Source organism: Meriones unguiculatus, chromosome 3, assembly GCF_030254825.1.
Source record: "Meriones unguiculatus strain TT.TT164.6M chromosome 3, Bangor_MerUng_6.1, whole genome shotgun sequence".
Classification (NCBI taxonomy): Eukaryota; Metazoa; Chordata; class Mammalia; order Rodentia; family Muridae; genus Meriones; species Meriones unguiculatus.
Genome location: NC_083351.1, coordinates 11,275,841 through 11,302,154, shown reverse-complemented (window position 1 = coordinate 11,302,154; position 26,314 = coordinate 11,275,841). Strand labels below are relative to the sequence as shown.

Below are 26,314 nucleotides of genomic sequence, written 5' to 3'. Positions count from 1 at the left end.
GCTAGCCAGAGCTATGTGGTGAGAGTGCTCCAAACCAGACATGTGCAAAGAGAAGCCCGGACCTGGGGTTCACACTTGTAACCTCAGCACTTAAGAGGCAGAGACAGGAGCATTGCTGTGTTGAAGTTAGCCTGGGATAACAGCAAGTCCTGTTTGTTTTTTTCTTTAAACAAAAAAGTAGCTTCTCAGACCCATGGAATGATTGGAGACTGTATCCATAGCAACACAGACCTCACTGTAAAGTGGGGCACTGAGCAGTAGAGGTTTGCCCAGGTGATGTAGTGCCCACTCTGGGCTCCATCATGAATATTACTCTAGGCCTGTTGTCACCAGGCACCATCCAAATGAGCGAGTTCCTGGGGCTTAGCTGCAGCTAGGCACAAAGTTCAGTAGGCATGAACCAGGGAAGCAAGGGGATGTGCGGGGGCACAGGTCAGGAGGGAGAGGTGCATCTCAGCAGCCCAGGGGCGCTTCCTGGAGGAGGGGCCCCTGTGTTTAGAAAGGACTGACAGGCTGGGAGGTAGGGGGTTCGTCCTGGTCTGTTTCTCACTGTGACCTGTGACCTCGGCCCTTCTCTCTTGTCCCCACGTGTGCCGCTCACCAAGGTCACCGTCAACTATTATGAGGAGGAGGGCAGTGCCCCCATTGACCAGGCTGGGCTCTTCCTCACAGCCATTGGTGAGTTGGGGCTGGGGTTTGGGTGTCTTCTCTTTGGGGGACCTGGGACAATGCTCTGGGCAGGTTTCGGTGTGGCAGGCTGGCCGCTGGAGCAGAACATGAGGTTCTTGTCCAGGGAATGGGACTCCTGTAGAGGAGGTATGGATGGAGTCTCCACCTCAGGCTCTGTAGGATGCAGAGAGAAAGCAAAAAGGCCCACATCCTGTACACACTCACACAAGCATGCACGCGCGCGCGCGCGCACACACACACACACACACACACACACACATCGCAGCCTGGAGACTCCAGGAGCTTCCACCATCCCTGACCATCCTCACTGTCACCCAAGCCCCAGCCTGGGGTCCTTAACTCATCCGGACCAGGCTCTTCATTTGGTCCACAAAGGATGGTGTGGCCCAGAGAGATTAGGAAACTTATTGACAGCCGCACAGCAACAGTGTGGCAAACTGAGTCCCAAACTGGAACTAGTTGCCTCGCTTCCTCCCCTGCAGGGCCCTGCCCTGGTGTCAGGGACACCCAGTCCCTGATGCAGGTGAGGTTTCAGTTTATTCCCTGTTAATTATGTTTTCAAGCTAGAAGGAATCCAGAGGCTCGTTCTGTCCACGCAGCGGTGGTTAAACATTGACGGGGTGGGGCCACCGTCCTAACAGCGCTCCCTGACTCCTGCACACTGAGCTGAGCTAGGACTAGGCTGGGTGCCTTGATGAGAAGGAAGAGGAAGAGGAAGTAGTAAACACAGAACATTTATTGAGCACCCACAGTATACCATGCCCCAGACAGTGATGCCTACCCACCAAGACACCGATCTATCCTTTTCAGCCATTGCAAGGAGCAACACTAAAACTATACCCGTTAAGCAGATGGGAAAATTGAGGCTCAGTAAAGGCAAGACAAAGCTGCCTGGGTTACAGCTAGAAATGGTTGATAGGTGACCGAGTCACGAATTATCTTCACTCATCTCATTTTCTGAGGATCATGAACCATCCCCTGAAAACAGCTGCTTCTCAGTGAGACCCTCCTTTCTCTTCAGTCTCCCGTGGCCCTTCAGAGGGTGCAGGACTCTTAGGGGCAGTGCCCTCTCCCTTCTCAGAGAATCTCCCCATGGGCCTGGGTGCTGCCTACCCTGTCCTTCCCTCCGCACCGGGGGTGTCGGGCTGGGAAGGGCTTGGGATGGCAGGGAGGTTGGGGGGAGTTGTAGCCTGACTCCCCAGTGTGCTAAGTCTTGGCATGTGACTGAGCAGTGCGTGCAAACACACAGCCCCCACCTGGCTCAGATGACCGCCCCCAGGAAACCCAATCCCACAGAACCAGGGAGACCTGAGGACAAAGGCGGGGAGGGCAGCGGCCAGAGACCTGTCAAAGAAGATGGCCCGGGCTGGCTTACCTCAGGATGGGCACTGAAGGGACACAGGCAGAGAGGTGGTAAATGGAGGCAGCAGGTCAGGCTTGTCCTCTCCTCCCCTCCCCCCGCCCCAGACCCAAGGCTGAGCCCAAGGTTCAGAGGGAACTCGGGTTTGGCCCTGGTGACACCTAACTGCACGAGGCAAAGAAGCTGCCAGCCCTCCGTGGAATGTACTGTTTGCCCTCAGGGGAGGCTAGTTAACTGCCACCAGTCCAGGAGTTCACGGGACAGTGAGAGGTCCCTTGGCCCTCCCAAAGACAGAGAGGAGAATGAAAGCTTACCTGGATGGGAGAAACATTAATCAAGCGGTTTGTCTTCAGCTCTAACCATCATTTTGAGACCAAAAAGCGGGCAGTGGGGTGTGCAAGATGGCGCAGCAAATAAATCCTGATGACCCGAGTTTGAGCCCTAGAACCCACAGCGGAGGGAGAGAACCAGCTCCTAAGAGTTGTCTGCTGACCTATCCACACATGCCCCCCTATGGAGTAAAGATTAGTAATTTTTTTAAAGCAGGAAAGGCTGGGTGTGGTGGCACACTGGTAATCCCAGAATGTGGGTGACAGGTACAGGAGGATCAGGATTTTGAGGCCAGCCTTGGTTACATAGCAAGTTCGAGGCCAGCCTGGGCTACGTAACACCCTCTCTCAAAAATACATATAACTGGGTAACGTTTAAAAAAAAAAAAACAGAAGTGGGGGGAGCTGGAGAGATGGCTCAGTGGTTAAGAGCACTGGCAGCTCTTCCAGAGGACCAGGGTTCAATTCCCAGCACCCAGCACCCAAATAACAGCTCACAGCTGTCTGTAACTCCAGCTGCAAGTGTTCTGACAACCCATGCAGACAGACATGCAGGTGAAACACCACTGCACATAAAATAAAAATAAATAAATCATTTAATTTAAAAAAAAAAAAAGGCAGAAAGGCAAGCAGGACTGGAGACACATACCTGTCTTCCCAGCTGCTTGGAGGCTGAGGCAGGAGACTGGATCCCAGCCTGTCTGGACTAAGAAGAGAGTTCAAGGCCTGTGGTAGAGTGCTCAGCCCAGACAGGGCATCCTCTCCCAATCAAAGGCATCCATTTCATTGTAAAAACCAGGCTGTATGAAATCCCACTTAAGTTACTTCTGTTTTCTGTTCTGCTGTCGAGAACCAGTGGCCCACCTGACCTTCTCACATTGGCATTTCCACTCTGAGAGATTCGAAGCAGCAGCTCAGAGGCAGGGAAAGGTCCTGAGACTCTAGGCCTGACCCCACAGGCCACTTCTGTGTGCATCTCACTGGGGCTGCCCCAAGCCCACATTGAACAGAAAGAGCTCTGGCCTCAGAGCAGGCAGGATTTAGCTGTGGCTTTGCCTCCTCTGTCCACCTCATGGTGATCTCACACCAACTCCATCACCCCCAGCCTCAGTTTCTCCAGCTGCAAAAGGGGGGTTTGCAGAGCACTCTAGCATGGTGCTTTCAAGAATTCAGGGAGTGGAGTGTGCAAAGGGCTTGTGCCAACACCCCGGGTGCTGAGCTGAGGCCCCCTTCCCCCTTCCTCTTCCTCTCTGCCTGGAGGGACTTCATGCTGAAATACGGGAACAAACCAGGGAGCCCCTGGCCAAACCTCTATGACTGACCCTGCTGTGTGGCCCTGACTGGCAGAGCATGCTCTCTGGGCTTCACTTTTCCCCAGCTATAGATTTTCCTGGGGAAAATGGAGTAGGGGGAGATGATATTCATGTGGGATGGAACAGTCATGTGTCCTGCTGAGGTCCTGGCGGAGGGACAAGACACATCCAGTGCTTGTCTCCCCTTTGCACCTTGGGTAAATGTTCTACTCACCCTGAGCTTCCCCCAGGCCCAGCATTGATGCTTTCAGCATTCAGGACAGGATGTTTTTCCTCTGCCGGTCTCCAGGGCCCTTCACACTGCATCCCAAGCTCCTGGGACAAGTAAGAAGGCCAGGCCAGCACAGCACAGTCCTCAGGGATGGCAGTTGGCCTAATGCAGCCACAGGCTCTGTGTCTAGGGCAATGGCCTCAAACTCAATCCTATTGACATTTCCCGTGAATCTGCCCCACACCCCGGGTGCCACCTGACACCTTGAGGCTATTTTAGGTAGCTGAGGCAGGACCCAGAGCCTCTGGGCAATGTCTGGAGTCCAGAGGCTGTAAAACAGGTGTGTTTCCCTCCCCATGGGGAGGGCAGAGCTCAGAAGGGCTATTCCAGCCTCTCTTTCTTGGCTGTAGACAGCGCCCCCATTAGAGCCTGGGAGAAGGTCCAGAGGATGGCTGGTAGCTGAGGAGGATAGAAGGCAGTGGGGTGTAAGTTGACCATGGGGACAGTGGTAGGTCCTATGAGAACTGAGAAGTACTGTGGAAAATGGAGAGGAGGTGGCTGAGAGTGAGACTGTGAAAACACAGATTTCACAATGGGAAGGTGGCAGATCCTTCAGAGTAACAAATCAGGAGACAGGCTGGGTGTGGTGGTGGTGCATGCCTTTAGTGCCAGCACTTAGGGGCCAGAGGCAGGGGGATCTCTATGAATCTGAGGCCAGCGTGGTCTACCCAATGAGCTCTAGGACAGCCAGAGCTACAAAGTGAGACCCACCATAAGAAACCTCAGTGTTCCCTTGTGGCCTATGAATGAAGTCACATTTATAGGGCTGCCATGTGAAGATGTGGCCGGTGACCTTCAAGGGAGCAAATGTTGGGACTGTAAAGGAGAGATTGGCTTTTGGACACCGTCCACATATGATGTCAGCCAGTGTCAGCCAGGGGTCAATCGGATCAGTGAGGAGAGCAGATGTCCGGAGTCAGAGGCTCCTGCAAGAGGACCACCCTGCTCCCTGAGGACTTGAGGATTTAGGTCACTTGCTGGGTGGCCTCAGATTCCTGGTTTGGGTGGCAGTGTGGGTCTGCTCGGAGCTGCTAGAGGGAGAACAGGCCTGGAGAGTGCCAGCAACTGGCAGAGTGCTGTGTTCAGGGATTGAGACGTGGCAGGCTGGATAGTTGGTGTAGTTGAGAGCCAAAGTCAACACTGTCCCTTCACCTCGGCCTCTCACTGCGGTTGGAGGGCCTTTCCTCTGCACTGCCAGCCCAGCCTCCACCATGTAGGTGGACGCTGAGCGGCTCCAGGGAACCTGAGCTTGCTCCTTCCTGAAATGGGTGTGATTGTATTTCTCTCCAGGGCCATAGGCCCCTGGAGAAGTCCGGTACCACGTTGCAGCAGGTATTCCAATGAGGTCATCAGTGGGATACCTTGTGGCAGGTCCAGGAGGTGGAACACTGGAAGATGCCTCATCCCAGTACCTCACCACAAAAGCCATGGTCGGGTCAGTGGGAATTGAACTGTGAACAAAGAAGGCACCTCAGTGGGACTCTGGACCTCCTTGAGCTTATCCTCCCTCCCAATGGGTGTCAGGACCCCCCTCCCACCCATTCAGGGGGAAAGGGTACCCCCCAAAAGGGGGTGCATTCCTTCCCACCTCGCTTCCACCAGGGTTGAAGTCATAGCATGAGACAGGCTCACTCAGGCAGCTCAGGGCCTGGCCTCAACACATCTCACACTGAATGTGTTCCCGTGCCTCCCCACCATCACCCCACTCTCCTCCTGCAGCTACTACCTCGAGGCAGTTTTCCCTGGGCTGCTAGGCAACCACTGGAAGCGTGAGGGACATACCTGGCATCTTACAGGTGGCACCTGGAAATGTCACTAAACACCCTACGCCCAGAACAGCCCCCTACATGGAGTCACGCAGCTCGGAGAGTCAGTAGTGCCGGCTTTTGGAGCTGGTACAACTGCCATAACCAGAGCCCCATGCTGCAGATGAGGGAATTAGGAGCAGAGAGAGGTTGTGAAAGCTGCCCAAAGTCACATGGCTCATAGCCAGAGAACCAGACTTCCAACCTAAGACCATCCCCCGGCGAGCCTTCTCTCTGCCCCACAGGCTCCACATAGCCTCTGCGTAAAAGGGTCTGGGATGCTGAAGATCTTTTCCCCAGCAGAAAGGGTCAGCAGGGATCCTGCCCCCGGATCACCTACCTGGAGCTGGCATCACAGGCTCCCTTAGATGGACAGGCGCTGGAGACATGCTTTCTCAACAGAAATAAAATGAGGAGAGAGAGAGAGAAAGCTAGAGACAGAAACACAGGCAGACAGGCGTGTGTACATAGCTGAACCCTCGTTCTATTAGTACTACCTTGTGACCTTAGGCTGAGTCTCCCACGCCAACCAGGGTTTGCAGGGACCCGCCCTCTCCCAGAGCTGTTGGTGTCCTCTCAGGTTCCCTGAAGGTGGTAGCATGCCACCGAGTAGGGGGGCTGCCCCGCTTCCCACCGGGCTCCTCCAGCCTCACCACACTGATCGGCAGGCTCTTCAAGTCACACTTGTCTCTTGTCTGCAGAGATCTCTCTGGATGTGGACGCGGACCGGGATGGAGAGGTGGAGAAGAACAATCCTAAGAAGGTTAACTCTCCCTGAGGGTGGGCTCTGTCCCGACCCTAACATGAAGGGACTTCCGGGACATTCCAGGGACATGCATGGGGCATCCGGCCAGAGCTGTCCACCAGAGAGGTTGGCTACCATTTCACTGGGGCAGGAGGCTGAGGCTCAAAGCAGGCTGCAGACACAGCGCTGCAGAGATGGCCACAGGCCGGCCAGGCTCCCTGTAGGATCAGCTTTCCCAGCATGGGTCACGGAACTGATGGGAGGATTGCGGCACCTAAGGCAGAGGCTGCCCGGGGAAGCCATTTGTTCCCCTGTGCCTCTACTTTTAAAATTAAAGTGGTGGGGGGTTGTGGTCGCAGATGCCTTTAATCCCAGCATTCAGGAGGCAGAGGAAGGCCTGGTCTACATAGAGAGCTCTAGGGACCCCCAAAGGTATATAGTGAGACCCTGACTCAAGAAACTAGATAAATATAAGTAAAATTAAGGGAGGCTGGGAGAGGTGGCTCATCCCTGTCATCTCAACCCTCAGATGTTGAGTGATTGTGGCCAATCTGAGCAAACCCTGCCTTAGGACATTAATAAATAAACAAACAAACAAAAGAGGTGCTCTATAGAGAGAGCTCTTAAAGACAGATTGTAAGTCTTGACAGTCCTGTACAGAAGGCTCAGGGAGCTGAGAATGTAGCACAGTTGATAGCGTGCCTGCCTGCAATGCAGGAAACCCTGGGCCTGCTCCCCGACATCCATCCTTGAGCTAGGCAGTGTCATCCAGGCCCTTAGTGAGAGTATCTCTACCTGGACCAGTGAAGTGTTCGCAGTGTCTTTGCCACCTACGAATACCTTTTACATTAGCCAGTAGTGGTGGGGCATGCCAGGCATCCCAGATCTCAGGAGGTAGAGGAAGGAGAATCCAGAGTCCTTGAGGCCATCCTCTACTCTGTGGTGAGTTAGAGGCCAGCCTGAGCTATGTAAGACCCTGACTCAAAACAACAACAACAACAAGGGGCTGGAGAGATAGCTCAGTGGTTAAGAGCACCGTCAGCTCTTCCAGATGTCCTGAGTTCAATTCCCAGCAACCATATGGTGGTACATAACCATCTATAATGTGATCTGGTGCCCTCTTCTGGCATGTAGCTGTACATGCAGATAGAGTACTCACATACAGAAAATAAGTAAATCTTCAAAAAAATTAAACGACAACAAATTTATCTCTTATATTCAGGCTCAGAGAACAACAAAAGCCTAGAGAGAGCGAAGTTCAAGGAAGAATGATGTGGGTGACTACATTGTCACCATAGTATGACCTCAGTGCTCCCGAAAGAACATATAAAGAAAGGACAATATACCGAGCAGGGCAGGTGTCCTGAAGATCAGAAAGGCTCCTTCAAGGAGGTGCATTGAGTCTAAGTAGACCTGACTGGGAAAGAGGGACCAGCATGGCAAAGGCCTGGGAGTCTCTGGGGTCCAGAAGGACGTTCATGTGGGTAGAGCAGAGCAGGTGGGAGAGACCAGATGCAGAGGCCATGGGTCTCTCCACTTCCGTGAGAATCCGGGCTTTATCTGAGTCAGCAGTGAGGGCTTCGAACAGGGAAGCGGTGTGGTCCAGCTGGAGTCTTCTCCGGGCACTTGTAGCAGGCTAGAAAGCAGAGCAAGGTGCCGGCCCCCGTGGGAGCACTCAGCGCGTGTCTGGAATCGGTCACCTCAAGCCTGTCCTAGAATGTCAGTCCCCGCCACCATCTCTGCCAGGCACAGTCACCTCACACCAGGGCTGTGGCCTGCATGCCCTATTCAGCCTTCCTGTCTCTCTGTGCTCTTGGGTGATCCTCTGGGTCCTTTCCGGGCACTGAATTTGGGAATCAAGCCTTCCAGGTCCCAGCTGCCGTCCCAGCGGGCAGGAGCTCTTCCTCACCACGTCTACCCCTCAGGACCTCTCAGAGCTGCAGCGGGCTGGGGCCAGGGATGCCACTGACCTGTGTCCCTGCTGTTGCAGGCGTCCTGGACCTGGGGCCCTGAGGGCCAGGGGGCCATCCTGCTGGTTAACTGTGACCGAGACACACCGTGGTTGCCCAAGGAGGACTGTAGTGACGAAAAGGTCTACAGCAAGCAAGGTGCCTTGCTCCCTTGGGTCAAGGGGTCATATTGCGGGACAGTGGGAACATGGTGTCTTGTCCCGGGCAGGGCAGAGGGTAAAGCAGGAGTATAGTTGGGCCCACAGGGGATAACAACTCACATGTTCAGTACTCAAAATATAAGACCATAAATACAGTTCAGCTGCGCCTTTTCTGTGCACAGGTAGAGAAAAGCCTGGAGGGCCAGCAAGATGGCTCAGTGGGTAAAGACACTTAAAACCAAGCCAGATGACTTGAGTTCAACTCCTGGGACATACATGATAAAGAGAGAGAACGAGCTGTTCTCTGGCCTACACACACCTACACAGTGGCATGCAGACAGACAGACACACACACACACACACACAAATAAATAAGTAAAGAAAGAAGGCAGGAACTCTGAGTTCCAGGCCAGCCTGGTCTACATATGAGACAAAAAGACTAGACAAAAGGAAATTCCCAAAGGGTTGACCAGGTCTCCCTGGTGCTGGAGGTAAGCACCTTTCCCTTAGGTCTCTCAGTAGTTACCACGATGCATGCATGATGGAGGCGGGGTCCTTGTGCTGGTGGCAAGAGTGAAAGCAATGGGAAAACCGGCTCCCACAGGGCCCTTCTCGTAACCTCTATCTACCTACAGACCTCAAGGACATGTCTCAGATGATCCTACGGACCAAGGGCCCTGACCGTCTGCCCGCCGGATATGAAATAGTCCTCTACATTTCCATGTCGGACTCGGACAAAGTGGGCGTGTTCTACGTGGAGAGTGAGTGATCCCCAGCGCGCACATATACCTTTGCAGCCACTACTCTTCTCCCTGCCCGGGTGCCCGGGGCTGTGGAGTGCACAGAGACTCACAGATACCCATCTCTCCTCCCCCTTGGAGATCCAGTGTCTACATACTTCTTTCCAGCGGCCAGGGAAGGAAGGGCCTTTGAAGTCAGGGTCCTGTTACCTTCATGATACCTGAGGCCAGATAGGCACATCTTCCGTGTGGTGTCTGGCATTTCTGACTTTCAAAAGTCCCTGGAGATGCCGTGGCTGCCCCTCTTCATCCTGGTGGTGACTGGGTATCCTGGATGCCACTATGTAAGAACCATACTCTGTGTTGGAGCTGGTCATCTAATCTGCTGTGCTGTAGAGCCACCCGGGTGCCAATTCAGCAAACGTGACTGTCCTCTCACCCCCACTGCCCTGGAGGAGTTGCCCCCTGAGTGAGGAAGGCTTGTCAGAAGACAGGGAACAGATCAGGTCCCAGAGACTGTCGGCACAGAGGATGCACTGGCTAGGTGGGCCAGAGAGGCCTTTCTGGGAAGTGACATTTGAGATGAGACTCAAAAGGAGCAAAGAAAAGGAGCTGGTGAGGAGCGAGCCAAGCAGAGTCACAGTGCACAGAAGCTTGGAAGAGGCGACCCATTCGGTGGTTCGGAGAACAGAAAGACCAGGCTAGTGGGTTGTGCTGGAGAGCGGAGGTGAGCCAGCTAAGCTGGGAGGGCCAGAGCAAAGGCAGGTTTGTGGCTTATTTTCAGTGCAGTGAGGAGTCACCTCGGAGGTTTTGTTTTGTTTGTTGAGACAGGGTCCTGAGGTCTCTAGCTCCCTATGTAGGGGAGGGAGGGTGACCTTCACTTTCTGACCCTCCTGCAGCCACCTCCCAGGTGCTGGGATTACAGCTGTACATGTCCACGATCATGCCCCATGATCGGGAGCTGGTGATCAAACCCAGGGTCTGGTACCTGCTGGCCAGCCACTCTATAACTGAACCACATCCCCGGCCCCCCAGAGGGTTTTGGGCAGAACCACTAAAATCCACCCATGTGAAGAGTCCCGTCTGTAAAGCATGCTTGCAGTTTGTCCAGCAAATGGGGCCTGCTGTCTGGAGGCCAGGCCCTGAGCCTCACCTTGGGAATCCTTCTGGATAGACCCATTCCAAACAGTCACTATGCAGGTTCCTCACCTCAAGGAGTGACTTAGTTGGAGACCCAGTAGGCAGAGACTCTAGGATGCTAGCCTTAGGCTCCACCCTGGACTCTGACCTCTGGTTAGAATGTCAGGCTGGCTCCACTGCCCCAGGGAGCTGAGAAGTAGATGTTTACATGGCCGAGACCTAGAGTTGCCATGCAGCAGAAGGGGGCAGAAGGGGGCAAGAAGGACCCAGCCTGGACTTTGACTCAGCCTTGGCATTGACTTGTGGCTGAAAGGGACATCCTAGCATTCTCTAAATGTTTCTTCGCTTTGCTAACAGAAGTATACTCAGGGCTGGCTCCATTCGCACCTCTCCCTTTGCCATTTGAGATGAGTCCTGAGCAGGCAAGAAAGATCTCCTGCTGTGAGCGGGCGAAAAGAGCATCCCCCCCCATGTCTGAGCTCAGCCACCATCCTGCAGGCAGGGTGGCTGCTGGGTCAGGGACTGCTCCCCCGGTCAGTTTCCCTCTAGGTGTATCTTGGTTGCATTTCCTGCTCCTCTGATAAAATACTCTGGCAAAAACAATTTAGAAGAAAAGGGGTTGATGCCATCTCACAGTTCCAAGCTGCTGTCCACCATAGCAGGGAAGTCACAGCAGTAGCCTGGCTCTCCTTTTTATTCTGTCCAGGGTCCAGCCCATGAAATGGCGCTACCCACATTAACTCACCTCAGTGTTTTTCACAGGCCACCCTGACCTAGACAGTTACCCCTTTAAGAATTCCTGTCCCCAGTGAGTCTTTTTTTATCAAAGGGACAGTCTTTTTTTTATCCCCATTTTTATCAAAGGGACAATCAATGGGGGGGAGGGGTTTACTCTGAGTCACCAAGGCCCAGCAAAAAAGACAACAGATTTTAATCTTTGGTCCAGTATCCCTTTCTTCCATGTGAAGATATGGGGCATTTTGTCAGAGTTTTGGAGTATTCTGTGTATAATGTGTCATGTTACTTTGGGGGAGACAGTTCAGTTCCCCACAAGGCCAGGAGTTAGGCTCTGGGATCCCTGAGGGCATAGAGAACACTGGGGTCCTCGCTGTCATGCTCCCCGAAGCAGCTGGCCCGTGGAAAGCTCTCAGTAAAACCATAGTTATGGCTTTGGTTGGAATTATGTGAACTGGTGGTCATTATGATCAGGGTGGACAGAACTCTCCAGTGCTCCTTGGAAGACCTAGAGACTTGCTCCTCCAGTCTCGGGTTTCCCCAGAATCTCTAAAATTGGAGTCTTACCTTCTACAAGGACACAGTAACTAACATGTGCCCATTTGTCCAGCATCCCCCTGGTTTTTAGCACTGGACGTCTTCATGCCAAGACACCCTTCCATCACAGGCATGCTGAGACAGACGGTCACACTATCAGTCTCATTGCAACTGGAAAGGTTGTAGCAAATCAGACGACATGCCAGGGCAAATGACTGAAGCTCAGGAGAGGCCAGGGGTGGCTGGGGGCCATTCAATAGAAGCACATTGTTGGTGCCTGCAAGGACAGCCAGCCATGCCAGGGGTGGCAGGACCTGCACCAAGTTGGGGACCATGACCAGCGATAGAGGCTCTTTGAAACAAGGGCTGTGTTGTTCCAGCCTGAGATTCAATCTGCCCGGAGCTGGCGCAAACTGCCAGCAAGCAGCCCTGAATAGAGATGCTTTGTGAAACACAGGGCTCAGCCTACACGGGGAGGAGAAAGCCTCCAGGCGCGGTGCAGAACACTCCTCCCACCAGACCCACCCGCCTCGCCTCTGCCGCAGGCCCAGTGAGAGCCTAGGGAAACTTGATAACTTCAGCTTCTGCAAGATCAGGTGGCTTCTAGCTTTGACATCACTCCCATGAGCACAGCTGAAGTGCAGCCTGTGTCATGTGGGTACCGAGGGTAGCAGAGAGTAACCGTAGATACACACCTGACTGGATCTAAGTGGAGCCGGTTTTCTAGGGCACCAGCCGGTGTCCTGGGTGAGAAGGATGTCACTTTCTGTGCTGGCCTGTGATAGGGCACTTAGAACCTTCAGGGTCAGGGTGTGTGCATCTTTAATGTTCAGCCCTGCCTCCGGGAGGCTGAAATGCCACTTCTGTGCCTTCCATCTGGAAGGCACTGGCTGGCAAAGTGGAGAGTGATGCCTAAAGGGGCACATTCACCACACCTGGATTCTCCTCCCGGTACCCTGAAGTCCCAGCTGTGTTACCCATGGTTACCTGTGTTCCCAAGGTTACTAAAGTCATTGATGCTGTGTCGTCTGTAGTGATCCTGTGACACAGAGACTATCTGTGAGCGATTGAGTGTGACCTGTTTGAGAGGTTAACGGAATTCACAGAAGGTTTGTAACTTGCCAACGAGGTCTGAACTGATGTCCCTCTAACTTGGGAAGTCAGAGGTCACCTGTTCACGGTGTCATTCAGAATTCAGGTGAGCACACTGTCCTGAGGAAGGCACTGCCTCAAGCCTATGTTTTGGGGCGTTTTGAGGGACACTGGCCTTGACAGTTTTTAGCCCTGTTTACCGGGAATGGTCCTGTTCAGTGCGCTAACCCTTAGGGAGCTGGTCATTAGGCGATGTCGTTGTTGAAATTGCTGAGCTGAGCCTGATCTGCTCTTCCAGCTTTGCAGGGCATAAGGAAGCTGCTTCTGGGACTGTGTAGGGCCCTATCTCCGGGCCTTTGCCAATGCAAGTATCTCTTCCTAACACATCCTCGCAGGCACCCTGCTGCCCCACAAGGGAGGCTTAAAGCCACTTCCCTCTGCTCAGAAGGCTCCGCTGCCTCCCTGCCCTTCCCCGCCCTGAGTAACAGTCTAAGATGCTGCCTTTAGACGCCTCCACATCTGCTCTCTTACTATGGGCCCAGCCCCGCTCTTAGACACAGAGGCTGCACCATGACCTTTGGCTCCCTGAAGGTCTTTGCTCATGCTGGCCCAAGTAACTCAATTCTTGAGCCCTGGGCCGGCCCTGAAATCCCCTGTGGATCTCTCCCACGGGCTGATGGGAACCGTTGTTTTACTCAACAGACATTTATTAAACATGATTACGTGCCAGACAGGCAGCTGGCCTGGCAGGGCTGTCTCTCACAAACATTTGTGCAGGCTGCAGTGGGGAAGGCCCACACCAGACCATGGCTCGCTCACTGCGGGTGCACAAAGGACTCCTTGACAGGGTTAAGGACACAAGTCTTCCAGGCAAAGGAAATAGCGCTGGAAAGGGCTGGGAGTTTCACAGGGCAGGAGTGCCTTCCTCCAGAGAGCCACACAGCACGGCTTCCGTGATACAGAGAAGAATTTCTCAAACAAACAGCACACTTCTGTTGTATTCACACCAAGAGGACAGGAACTTGGCATTCGGAATTAGACATGAATTGGAGGCCCTGCCCAGCCGTCTCTGCTTTCTGAGCCTGTTTCCTCCTCTGTAAAATGGGAATAACACCTCCATGCTATACTAGCCATGCCGTTCCGGTCTGCACTCATTTCCTACACGCCATTCCCACAGCCGCTCATTTTCCAGATGAGGAAGCCAGAAACCAGCCGGCACACGGCATGCCGAGACTATGGCAGTGACCAGCTTGCACCGTCCTGTGGTGTTTTCCATTTGTGCTTTTCTCTCTGTGTCTAAAAGTCAAGTCACTCTGCCCCTTGCCCCCGTCCGGGAGCTCCCTGACCGAATAGGCTCCTCTCCTAAGGGGAGAGGGTCCTAACGTGGGCCACCCCCCACCCACAGACCCGTTCTTCGGCCAGCGCTACATCCACATCCTGGGCCGGCAGAAGCTCTACCACGTGGTGAAGTACACGGGCGGCTCTGCGGAGCTGCTGTTCTTCGTGGAAGGCCTCCGCTTCCCTGACGAGAGCTTCTCGGGCCTGGTTTCCATCCACGTCAGTCTGCTCGAGTACATGGCCGAGGTGAGAGCTACAAGCCTCCCCTGCGCAGCGATGTACGTCCCTGCCTCAGACCTGGGAACTTCGAGGATAGGAGCGAAACCTTCCTAACCATGGGACTTTGTGGTCCTGTGACTTAGTTTCCCCGTCTGAAAAGTAAGGATTGTAGTACCATCTACTCCAGGAATGGGTTGGTACACGCAGGAATCCCTGGTGTGTGGAGCTGGAGAGGCGGCTCAGCAGTTAGGAGCGCTTGCTGATATTCCAAAAAAGTGGAGCTCATTCCCCAACACCCACATATGGGCAGCTCACGTCAGCATGTAACTCCACCTCCAGGGATCTGGGACCCTCTTCTGGCCATCATGGGCGCCTGCACACACATTGACATATACACACAGAAACCCAAACCCACACATACCCATTTAAATAATACTGCCACAGCTCCTAGCACACAGTAGGTGCTCAGTAAATGTACTGTCGTCAGCCCACTGAGAGGGGACCACAGTATCCAATGTGACTCTCTGGTGCTCCTCCTCTCTCCCATGCCCAGGGCATCCCGCTGACACCCATCTTCACAGACACTGTGGTGTTCCGGATTGCGCCATGGATTATGACCCCCAACATCCTGCCTCCCGTGTCAGTGTTTGTGTGCTGGTAAGGGTCAGGGATGGTCCACACAGGCAGTGTGGCAGGGTGGTGAGGAAATGGGCTTCCAGGTCAGACTGACCTAAATCCATTTCCTGTCTCAGCCACTTAGCAGCTCTATGACCTGCAACAGTTCAGGTGGCCTCTCTGTGACTCGGTTTCCCTGAAACACACATACCCCAGTCTTGCTGTGAGGACTAAGATGATGCCTCTGCATCGATGCCTTTGTCCTGGCTCAGGCTGGGTGCCATCTTTCCCCTTTCCCTTCTCACTCTTCAGCCCTCTACTTGGTGGGGCTAGGTTCCTGCCTCGCAGTGGTACCTGGCTCACTCATTTTTGCTCACTCATTCAGCAAAATTTTACTGAATGTCTGATATGTGATTGCTTAGTGCAGCAAGATGAGGAGGGGGGACAAGAATTATCTACATGTGTGTGACTGACAGCTCCAGAAGGGGCGGTCTGCCCATCCCCACCCTTCATGCCAGGGTCTCCCATGTTCCAGGCTTACCACTTTCTAAAGTCGAGGGAGAAAGAATTAGGGCCTTGAGCATATGGGCTGAGAGGTCCGTTCTTACTCTTATTATTAGTGACCTTGACAAAACTATGTAAGAGGGTGGGGTTATGTGGCCCATGGCCCCAGTGGTCTTTACAAAGTAGCTGTGGATACACATGGGATCCTTATCAGCACAACCCAGTCCAGAGGGCCAGCAGCAGTGGCACTGGTCCCCCCTCACTCTTCTCCTGCCCTCCTCTTCTTGACGCTCCTCAGCATGAAGGACAATTACCTGTTCCTCAAAGAGGTCAAGAACCTGGTGGAGAAAACCAACTGCGAACTGAAAGTTTGTTTCCAGTACATGAATCGCGGGGACCGCTGGATCCAGGTTAGGGGCCCGTGGGCGGCCATCGGATCCAGGGGAGGGGTCTCAGGGGTGGGATGCAGCAAGGGCTCCGGCTGGAACAGACTTGCTGGGAACAGCCTGGTACCCAGCTGCCTATGTGCGTGCATTCCTCTGTCTGCTCAAGCGCACAGAGACTTGAGAGAACACGCGTGGCTTCTGGTGGCAGCCTAGACATTTCAGCATCTGTAGCCATCCTTGGGGGCTGGTATAGCCTCCTGGGGAGTACTATATGGTGGCTAAAAAGAAAAGGGCCAGTCTGTGACTAAATTTACAGAACAAGTTTGGGTTGTGTCTTGGAAGGAAAATTTAAAGACATGGTATTTATATTTTTAAAATGAGATCAGTGTCTCAAAGAGATAATTGGGTGACTCTTGTAATGGACAAAGGTAATCTGTTAGAAGATGCCCTGCCATCCTTTGCTTGTTAGGGGAGAGCTGGGGACCAGGGTCAGGCTGGGAACGAGATGTACTTACCATGACACTAGGCTCATTCATGTTACTTTTGTGTTCAATCTTTTTATTATAGCCGAACAGTGGTGAAACATGTCTTTAATCCTGGCACTCAGGAGGCAGAGGCAGGCAGGTCTCTGTGAGTTTGAGGCCAGCCTAGTCTACAAAGTGAGTTCCAGGACAGCCAGGAACACACTGAGAAACTTGGCCTCAGAAAGAAAGACAAACAAACAAAACATAAATCTTTTAACGACATTGATTATTAGGGACTGTGCACACATCACAACCCACATATGGAGGAGGTCAGAAGAGAGCTTGGAACAGTTGGTTTTCTCCTTTTACCATGTGAGTGCGGGGGTTCAAACTCAGGTCAGCAGGAAGTTTACCTGCTGAGCCACTTCACTGGCCCTCTGTTTTGATTTTTGAACCAGATTCCCACTCTGTGGCCCAGGCTGGCCCTCCACTCCCAAACTTCTTGCCTCTGCCTTCTGAGCGCTGAGGTTTCAGGAGTATACTGCCTACTTTATCTGTTTGCTTGTTTTTTGGCCTTTTGAGACAGGGTTTCTCTGTGTGGCCCTGGCTGTCCTGGAACTCGGTGTATAATAGAATTTGAACTTCTGATCCTCCTGCATTTCACCTCCCAAGTGCTAGGATTACACACACATGCGCCCCCCCCCCCCCCCGCTCAGAGTATGAAGTGCTGGGGCTTGAACCCAGGATTTCATGTGTTGGCTAAGCACTTTTTACACCTGGGTTACATTCCCAGACCCTGGTTTTGTGCTTTGAGCTTTTTTTAAAAGCCAGGTTGGGGCTGGAGAGATGGCTCAGCGGTTAAGAGCACTGTCTGCTCTTACAGAGGTCCTGAGTTCAATTCCTGGCAACCACATGGTGACTCACAACCATCTATACTGGGACCTGGTGCCCTCTTTTGGCCTGCAGTTATACATGCAAATAGAGCACTCATATATATAAAATAAATAAATACATCTTTAAAAAAACTAAAATAAAATAAAATAAAAAAACAGAGTGTAAAACTGGGTGTGGTAGCACACGGCTTTGGTCCCAGCACTCAGGGAGGCAGAGGCAGATGGATTTCTGCGAGTTTGAGGCCAGCGTGGTCTACTAAGAGAGTCTAGGACAGCCAAGGATACACAGAGAAACCCTGTCTCAAAGACAAAAACAAACAAACAAAAGAACAGGTTCTCAATACGTAGCTGAGGCCGGCCTCATACTCTCTAGCCTCCTGCCTCTGCCTCCTGAGAAATGGGATTACACCCCCCTCCATCACTTCCCAGACATCTCTGGGTGCTGCTATAGCTAACAGCTCTCCTTATTCTCCCCCACAGGATGAAATAGAGTTTGGCTACATTGAAGCACCCCACAAAGGCTTCCCAGTGGTGCTGGACTCCCCTCGAGATGGAAACCTGAAGGACTTTCCCATTAAGCAGCTCCTGGTGAGATGATAAGGGACACGTGGGGATGACAATGGGGACCTTTAGAGGACAGCATGGTCAGGAGATGTGTGGTACCCAAAGATAATTATTCTTCCACTCAGGGCCTCTGTTTTCTCATCTGCAAGATGAGTCAGTGGGGCCTGAGATCTGATGCATTCTCTAAACTGGGACAATTGCCTTGTGAGAAATGAGAACCATGAGAGGCAGAGCAAGGTTCGGGTCCAGAGGCCTTGACTCCTGCTGCTGCCCCAACCCTCCAACTTATAGCTAAGTAAGTTTCCAAGAGGCAAGACAGGCGTCTGAAGATTTAAGCATTCATTTGGGACTATTTGATGTGAGTCTCAGTAAGGCTTATTACAGCAATTTGACTCCTCACCATCCCAGGAGGCCATTATCACCCCCACTTTGTGGCCTCAAGCCCTGTGGGGGCCTGAAATGTGCCTCTCTGCCTCCTCAGCCTTCAGTTTGAGCCAGAAGTTCATGTGGAGCATGTTATAGAGACAGCAGCAGATCTGGCTGTCCCATGAGGGACAGACTGCAATAGATATCAGGCCATCCAGAGGTAACCTGCCCAGGTCCCCTCTGGAGAGGTGGCAGAAGCAGTGTGTGAGCCTCATTCTGGAGTGATGGAGGAACATGGTCTGTACAGCACCCCCATGTCAGAAAGGGGACCTTGGGCAGGCTTCTGAACTTTCATGAGCCCCCGGAAAACAGGAAGATGTCGCTCAAGGTTGTTACTCAATCAGAGACATGCAGAAGGCATCAATTCTGTGCCTGATCAGTGGCCATCATGGTCTGGTTTCACTGCCTCAGCCTGGAGGCTGCCCTCTGTGGGCCTCCATGTGGGGGTACTGCTCATTTTCCCTGTCACTGGAGGAGGGGCCCATCAAATTGACCACCCCAGAGCTACCACAGGCAGCAGCAATAAGAATGGAGCTCACAGCCCTGTCCTTTCTCTTCCCCTGGGCTCCACCTGTCTTCAGTGTTCCAGACTGGCCTGGGACCAAGGCCCGGCCGACTTGCATTGTTCCTGGAGACCAGGCCAGGACCGGCTTTGTGCTGCGTGCCTGCCGGTCTGTGTGATGCTGTAAAGCCCTAGCTGCCACCTGGGGCCAGCTCACACATGGCCAAGGAGGGGGCCCAGGCGAGAAAGCGCTAAGCTCCTGATGCCATTGAAGGCGTGCCTGTCCCTTGAGCCTCTTAGCTGAGGCAGCATAAGCCACATCCGCCTACCACACAGCGTTCTTGGGTTAGTTGGTTTGGTTTTTTTTAGGTCAGGAAAGCTACTCCCTGCTCTAGTATAAACTCCCAAACAAGGTCCCAAACTCCCAAACAATATATATTTTTTATCAAAAAATAATTAATGTATGTATATAAGAAATCTTAAAATCTAGGGACGGGTGGGAATCTTCCCTTCTTGCACACAAAATCCACTTTACTGAAGTGCTATATACTAAGGACCACGAGGCTGACCGTGGGCTTGATGGACAGGTGCAGTTGTTTGGATGGGTAAGGGATGAGTGGATCAGTCAGCTGTTGGTAAGGCTGCAGTGACAAACAAGCCCCAAACCGTAGTGACTGACAGTAACCAGTCTCTGCTGCTCTGAACAGCCTGATGATGCGCTGTGTCTCTGCATCCTCATTCTAGAGCGACAGTACAGCCTGGCTGAGAACTGCCTTTCTCCTAGTATGGGGAGAAGAGAAAGTGAGCAGACACAAGCCAGAGCGCTGGCCAACCTCCCATCTTGCTCATGTTTCATTGGCCAATGCAAGTCGTGTGACCCTGAGTTCTTTGTAGGGAGACGTCAGAAGTCATTCACAGTGGGTCAGGATGCACGGAGCTCTCTCCGGGCAGGTCTAGCAAATCCCTGGAGGATCATCAGTCCGCTACTAAGAGGCCCGCGGCCTCTTAATTGGAAGCCCTTTCACAGAAATGGAAACTGAGGTTTAGGGAAATTCTGAGATGGCCAGGAAGAACAACAGAACCGGGAGGCCAGATCTTGATATCACCTTGGGTGCCTGTGCCTAGGGAGCAGGACCCAGTCAGAGACAGATGCACGCTCATCACACCCACACTCACTCCAACACCGTGTCGGACTCCCTGCTGGCAATGAGCCACCTCAGGTAACAGCCATCCTTAAGGCTGCGACTCCAGGTCGACCGACTGCAGGTGGCACAAGGGCTGTCACCAGAGGATGGCGGCTGGGAAAGGGGCATCCCGGCTGTCGCAGGCTAAAGGCAGGTGTGTGCCCTCTCTTTGCCCAGGGCCCGGATTTCGGCTACGTGACCCGGGAGCCCCTCTTTGAGACTGTCACCAGCCTCGACTCCTTCGGGAATCTGGAGGTCAGTCCCCCAGTGACTGTGAATGGCAAGTCGTACCCGCTTGGCCGGATCCTCATCGGGAGCAGTTTCCCGCTGTAAGATAACCCAGGGCAGGTCTAGGGGTGGCAGGCACAGGGGCACGACTGTCTCTTGAGGGGGGTTTGTGTCTGGAGTGCAGCTAAGGGAGACATATCCCCTTCCACAATGCGATGGGGAGGGTATGTGGTGAGGTGTAGGCCAGGTGGGGAAGGGGTGTGGGAGCCTGGCAAAGGCACACTGGCAGAGGAGAGTAGAGACTGGAGGTTGACTATAAATGAAAGAGGAGAAACAAGGCATGGCCCAGCCTCACAGGCCTGAGTCCCTGGCTCCATCGGCTGTCCACAATAGCCATACTCTGCCCAGCCAATGAAAAGGCAGTTTCTGCTTTGACCTAAATAATTACTGGGAGAAAGTGAGCCGCCTGGAACCTGAGGTCACCCGAGATTTGAGCATCAAGTCCCTCTGACCCGCATGGAATGTTCTATCTACAGGAAGTGGGTGATGACCATTAGCCCACACTCTCCCAACTCAGTGGTCCCTCATTCACTCAGCAGCTACTTCCTGTCCCTCAGTGGAGTGCGGAGCCCTTGTCCTGCCTCCCAGAAGATGATGGGAGTCACAGACACATCAAGTCCACGCTAGGCATGGAGGCTGCCTCAGCTGCTCACGGGCAAACTCCTGAGCTCATAGCCCTCCACATAGGTGTGACAGTTCTCAATTACTCTTTCAGCCTGGGTTCATGCCTTCTGCCTGAAGCAGGGTCTCAGCCTTGCTGGTACCACCCAGATCTGGCCTGGGCTCCAGATGCATCCTGGGGGGTGCTCCGGTGCAGGGGCACAGGGTAACCTGCTCCTCTTCTCCAACCCTGCCCTAGGTCTGGAGGCAGGAGGATGACCAAGGTGGTCCGGGACTTCCTGCAGGCCCAGCAGGTGCAGGCGCCTGTGGAACTCTACTCCGACTGGCTGACTGTAGGCCACGTGGATGAGTTTATGACCTTCGTCCCTATCCCAGGCAAAAAGGTAAGCTGATCCCCAAGACTAGAGTGAATTCACAGCCAACAATCCATGCGCTGCCTGGACTACCAGCAGAGCGTGGGGTCCGGAGCAAGAAGGAAGTGGCTACAGTTGGGTCTATGATGCTGTGGCTACAGTAGGCAACTTCTAACCCACAAGTCCAGAAGATCAATATTTCCACGTGGAAGCAATATAAAAATATATATTGCTGTGCATTGTATGTACGTGTTCCTGAAGTGGGTGAGTGGGGGTGTTGCTGTCTAGTAAGATGGTCAATTAAGCACCATCTTGCCTTTTGAGTCTCTCGCTAATCCTGGAGCTCACCAATTGGTTAAGCTGGCTGGCCAATAACACCAGGGATCCACTTCTGCTTGCCCCTCCCCTCTGTCTTAGCTACTATTGCTGAGAAGAGACACCATGACCAAGGCAGAGGGAGGGAGAGGGAGACAGAGACAGAGACAGAGAGAGAGGGAGAGAACCTGTGAAGCACCTGGGCCTGGTGTGGGCTTTTGAAAGGAAAGGAAAGGACTGGCTGCTAGCGTGCATCCTCAGGTTCTCCACAAACCGACTGTCCCTTTGGAGAAGCCCCGCCCTTCCATGTACTTTGACATGCTGCTGCTGCCCAGGATCAGAAAGAGACATGGTCCTAAGACAGACAGACCCTCTCAGGAAGCCGGTGGCAATTAATTGCTGTCCCTCTGGGGTCCTGGCCGCCTTCCCCTCCTGACAGTGTCCCACCCACTGGGGCATCTCTTGCAGGAATTTCGGCTGCTCATGGCCAGCACCTCAGCCTGCTACCAGCTCTTCCGAGAGAAGCAGAAGGAAGGCCACGGGGAGGCCGTCATGTTCAAGGGTGAGTGGTCACGAGCCCTTGACAGGCAGCCCCACAGGGCCCTCAAGAGGACCTTGTCTTTGCCCACCCAGCTCCACCACCAAACCCAAACCAAAGAGCACACATGGCTGCAGTTAGTTGCAGAGTTGGTAGAGCGCTTGCCTAGCATGCACAAAGTCCTGGGTTCAGTCCCCAGCACTGCAGGACCCAGGCCTGGTAGTGCTTGCCTGCAATCCTAGTACTCCCAGGTGAAGGCAGAAGAGTCCTAACTTCAAGGTCATGTGACCCGGTCTCAAAAGAACCAGTCTTGGAGAGGGAGCAAAAGACCCAGACTACCACATGATCAGCACCCAGGAGCTTGTGTTTTCAAAACAATGGGATGGAAGCCAGTGGTCTTACACTCTTAGACCAAGCCACTTCCCCTTCTGCCAGCCCTCTCCCCCACCCCCAGAAAAGTAAGGAGGGGAGAGAAACAGTGCTGATGCTGGCGGCACAGGAAGGAAACGGGTTTCTGCTGATACCGTGCCTCTGCGCGGCCTGGAGAGAGTCTTCGTCTCCCTCCTAAGTGGGGCAGCCCCAGGGATGAGTTTTGCGCTTGAATTAATCATGAGAAAGAGAATCAGCTAGGGAAAGCCGCCAGCCAGCAGGGTGAGGGAGGCCACAGCACCCCTGTGCTCCCTTACTGTGGTAAAATATACATAACATATTCCACATTCGTCATCTTCACCTTTTACCATCCAGGCTGTTACAGTGTTCAATAACAATCAGTACTGTCTCTGACCCACTCAGCTCTTTTTTTCCTTAAATTATTTTTTGCCACATCTGAGGCTAGTATCCTGACACTCACAGTCCACTGGCTAATGCTTATGAGTTGTCCTCTATGTCCGAGGAGTGGGACTAAAAGTGTTGCCGGTGTCAAGGACAGATCCACTTAAGACTGCCATCCTAGCCGGGCAGGCTAGGGAGACAGACTGTGAACGAGATGTACTTACCACGCTGGGTTCTTTTGTGTTACTTTTGTGTTACATCTTTTTTATTATAACTCGGCAGTGGTGGCACACACCTTTAATCCCAGCACTCGGGAGACAGAAGCAGGTAAATCTCTGAGTTCGAGGACAGCCTGGTCTACAAAGCAAGTTCCAGGACAGCCAGACCTGTTACAAAAAGAAAATGCTGTCTCCAGAAACAGAAACAAAAACTCCCACCTCCCATTAAAAAAAAAAAAAAAAAAAAAAAAAGACTGCCATCCTTTGGTGCTAACCTCCTGATGTCAAATTTGTCCTGGGTTGGCAGGCATGAGGCTCGGCTCTCTAGAAGCTCTGTTTCTATCTTAAACTTGCTGCCCACACACCCCATGGCTAGAGGTATCAATGTCATAGGGACACAGAGAGGGCTGTGGTGTGGTGGCAGCTCAGGCACAAGGTTCCCTGGCCCTGGTCACTTTGCTGCTGCGGGGCCAAAAGTCTGAGATGTGTAGAGAGCTGGAGGCTCTTCCTAGATCAAGCGAAAATAATGTATAATGGTCTTAGCACTCAGGAGGCACAGGTGGCCAACCCACGCTATCAAAAAAATTAAAAGGAATAAATTTTAAACAAAGATATGGGTTCGCAGGGCTGCTGTCAGCCTGCATGTGTGGCTTCTTGCGGTGAAAGGAAGCTTTCAAGAATCATGGAGCCTCTATGGCTCAGTTTCCTCACCTTTAACAGTGGTAGCTACCTCACGGGGACACGGGAAGACTGCTAAGCTAATGCACATTAAGCATTTAAGAGATTGCCTACTAGGGCTGCTGCTTATCTAGTGTATATGAGGCCCTAGCTGCCAGCCCTGGCATGGGCACTCGGTGTCACTCTCTGACCCAAAGCCTCCGGGCTGTGGTGCTGGAGTCAAAGGCAGGCTCTCTCCAGGGCAGGTGCCTGACCCTGGTCAGCTAGTAACATTCAAATGGGGCACCCAGGTGTCTGCTCCGCCTGCCAGAGAGAGCAAGATGCCTACAAGCTTCCTGGTTTAGAGGACATGGAGTGAGTTTCCCTGGGTAGAAGGAGATTACCCTCCACCCCACCCCCACTCCTCCTACCACCTCCACCCCACCCCCACCCCAAGCAGCTAAGATTTACTGTCATCCTCTGACCCCATAACAGGCCTGGGGGGCATGAGCGGCAAACGCATCACCATCAACAAGATCCTGTCCAATGAGAGCCTCACGCAGGAAAATCAGTACTTCCAGGTGCGGGGGTGGGGGGTGGAAGGGTGAGGGGGTAGGGCTGGGGTGAAGGGGGGTCGGCAGGGTCCAGGTGCACATCTGCCTGTCCTGGCAGAGGCTGCTTCTATGGAGAAAGGTCAGGGGCTTGGGGCTTCTGGCCCAGGGGGACCTCCAGGAGCACCTGATGGCTTTGCTTGCTGTGCCTCTGTGCTGACAGGGGCAGAGGGCTCAAGTAGCTGCAAGCCCAGCAGGAGACTTGGGAACGCAGTTGTCCAGAGGCGGCCATCTTATCTTTTGAACTGCCTTTCTCTTGCTATGAGGATGCGGGTCGTAGTGGGCAGCTGAGTCGGGCAATGGCAGTGACGGGGCGGGCTGGAGTGTCAACACAGGGTCAGGCAGAGTTTGTTCAACGTTTATTCCAACCCAGAGCCCTGCTGCTGTGTGGACTTCAGGCACAGGCTGATCAGGGCTCCAGCTTGAACAGCTCTGTGTTGGTTGGTATGGGCAGGCGCCCTCATGGCTGCAGAGGTTCAAAGCCTCACCCCATCCTCAAAAACAGAGCTCTTAGATGCCCTGGAGCGTTTGAACAAGAGCTTGCATCTCACTCTGACTTGGTTCAAGCTGAACTGATTACTGTAGACAGGACGTTTCTGAGCATCAGTTTGCTTAATCCTAAATCACTGTAAAACCCTGGTTTAATCACTGAGGTGGGAGGAAGTGGCAAGGGACCACCAATTAGCTCTTACCTGAAGGTCACAGAACCTGGTACAACCTGGCCTCGGCAGCGGTGGAGGTGGGCAGCTACAGAGGGCCCATTGAAGCTGAACCAACGCCTCACTGAGTGTACTGATCTCTCTCTCTCCATGATCCCTGTGAAACAAAGACACACCCCCCGCACTCCTTAATAAGAGCTCTGGAGCAGCAGAGTATCAAAAGCCAGGCACTTGATCTTTGCAAAGCCCAGACCGTAGGTGCAGTTACCGACAGCCCAGGAGAGCAGACCCCTCCCCGCTTCCCCCATTAGCTGAATAAACAGGAGGACACAGTCTTACCAAGTCACCTGGGTCTCTGCCACTGAAGTTTGTCTGGTTTTCAGCGAGGATTGTGCTGAATCCGGTCTATTTATGTTCTGTGTATGTTACAGTTGTCAGTTACATGGCTGTCAGGTCTGCCAGTCGCTAGGTGAGCTCGTCTGCTAGCAATTCTCTTCTGTAAAGTTCAAGTTTTTTGGGCGTGTGTGTGGATAGGCTAACAGAGCTTGGGGGTGTAGCTAGAATAGCAGGCATTAGTAGGAGTCCAGTGTTTTCTGTTCATTTGTAGCTGGGCCTCAAGTCACTTTTGAAAATGGACCATTATCCTGGGTGAGATAACCCAGAAGCAGAAAGACACACACGGTATATACTCAGCTATAGGTGGCTATTAGCTGTATAATAGTAGGATAAACATTCTAAGATCTATAGTCCTAAACAACAGGGAGGATCCTAGGGAAGATGCTCAATCCTCACTCAGAAAGGCAAATGGGATGGACATCAGAAGAGGGAGAAAACAGGAAACAGTACAGGAGCCTTCCACAGAGGGCCCCTACCCTGAAAGAAAGACTCTACCCTGCAGGGTATTGAAGCAGATGCTGAGACTCATAGCCAAACTTTGGGCAGACTGCAGGGAATCTTATGGAAGAAGGGGGGCTAAAGGGGACAGGAGCTCCACAAGGAAAGCAACAGAGGCAAAAAATATGGGCCCAGGGGCTCCTGCAGAGACTGATGAATCAACCAGGAGCCATGCATGGAGAGGACCTAGACCCCCTTCTTTTCCTCCCCTCCCCCAGCGCTGCCTGGACTGGAACCGTGACATCCTTAAGAAGGAGCTGGCACTGACTGAGAGGGACATCATTGACCTGCCGGCTCTGTTCAAGATGGATGAAGACCATCAGGCCAGGGCTTTCTTCCCTAACATGGTGAGACTTTCTTCCCTGACACGAGGGACTCCAGCCCAGGCCCTCATGCCACACCCAGCAGGGTAGAACCAACCAGCTCC

At 53.1% G+C, this 26,314-nt stretch overlaps 1 protein-coding gene across 1 annotated transcript in view; it reads left to right on the top strand.

The window, feature by feature from the left end:
- Padi2 (peptidyl arginine deiminase 2) overlaps nucleotides 1-26,314 on the top strand; it is a gene marked incomplete at its 5' end in the record, with an annotated part of 40,495 nt that overhangs the window by 11,270 nt on the left and 2,911 nt on the right. Inside the window, 14 exons of the mRNA XM_060379169.1 lie at nucleotides 606-678; nucleotides 6,470-6,531; nucleotides 8,504-8,621; nucleotides 9,259-9,384; nucleotides 13,166-13,231; nucleotides 14,273-14,451; nucleotides 14,978-15,081; nucleotides 15,842-15,953; nucleotides 17,767-17,874; nucleotides 20,140-20,291; nucleotides 21,110-21,254; nucleotides 22,008-22,101; nucleotides 24,219-24,304; nucleotides 26,106-26,234. Coding sequence (XP_060235152.1) covers nucleotides 606-678; nucleotides 6,470-6,531; nucleotides 8,504-8,621; nucleotides 9,259-9,384; nucleotides 13,166-13,231; nucleotides 14,273-14,451; nucleotides 14,978-15,081; nucleotides 15,842-15,953; nucleotides 17,767-17,874; nucleotides 20,140-20,291; nucleotides 21,110-21,254; nucleotides 22,008-22,101; nucleotides 24,219-24,304; nucleotides 26,106-26,234 — 1,554 coding nt within the window. The remainder of the gene's footprint in view (nucleotides 1-605; nucleotides 679-6,469; nucleotides 6,532-8,503; nucleotides 8,622-9,258; nucleotides 9,385-13,165; nucleotides 13,232-14,272; nucleotides 14,452-14,977; nucleotides 15,082-15,841; nucleotides 15,954-17,766; nucleotides 17,875-20,139; nucleotides 20,292-21,109; nucleotides 21,255-22,007; nucleotides 22,102-24,218; nucleotides 24,305-26,105; nucleotides 26,235-26,314) is intronic.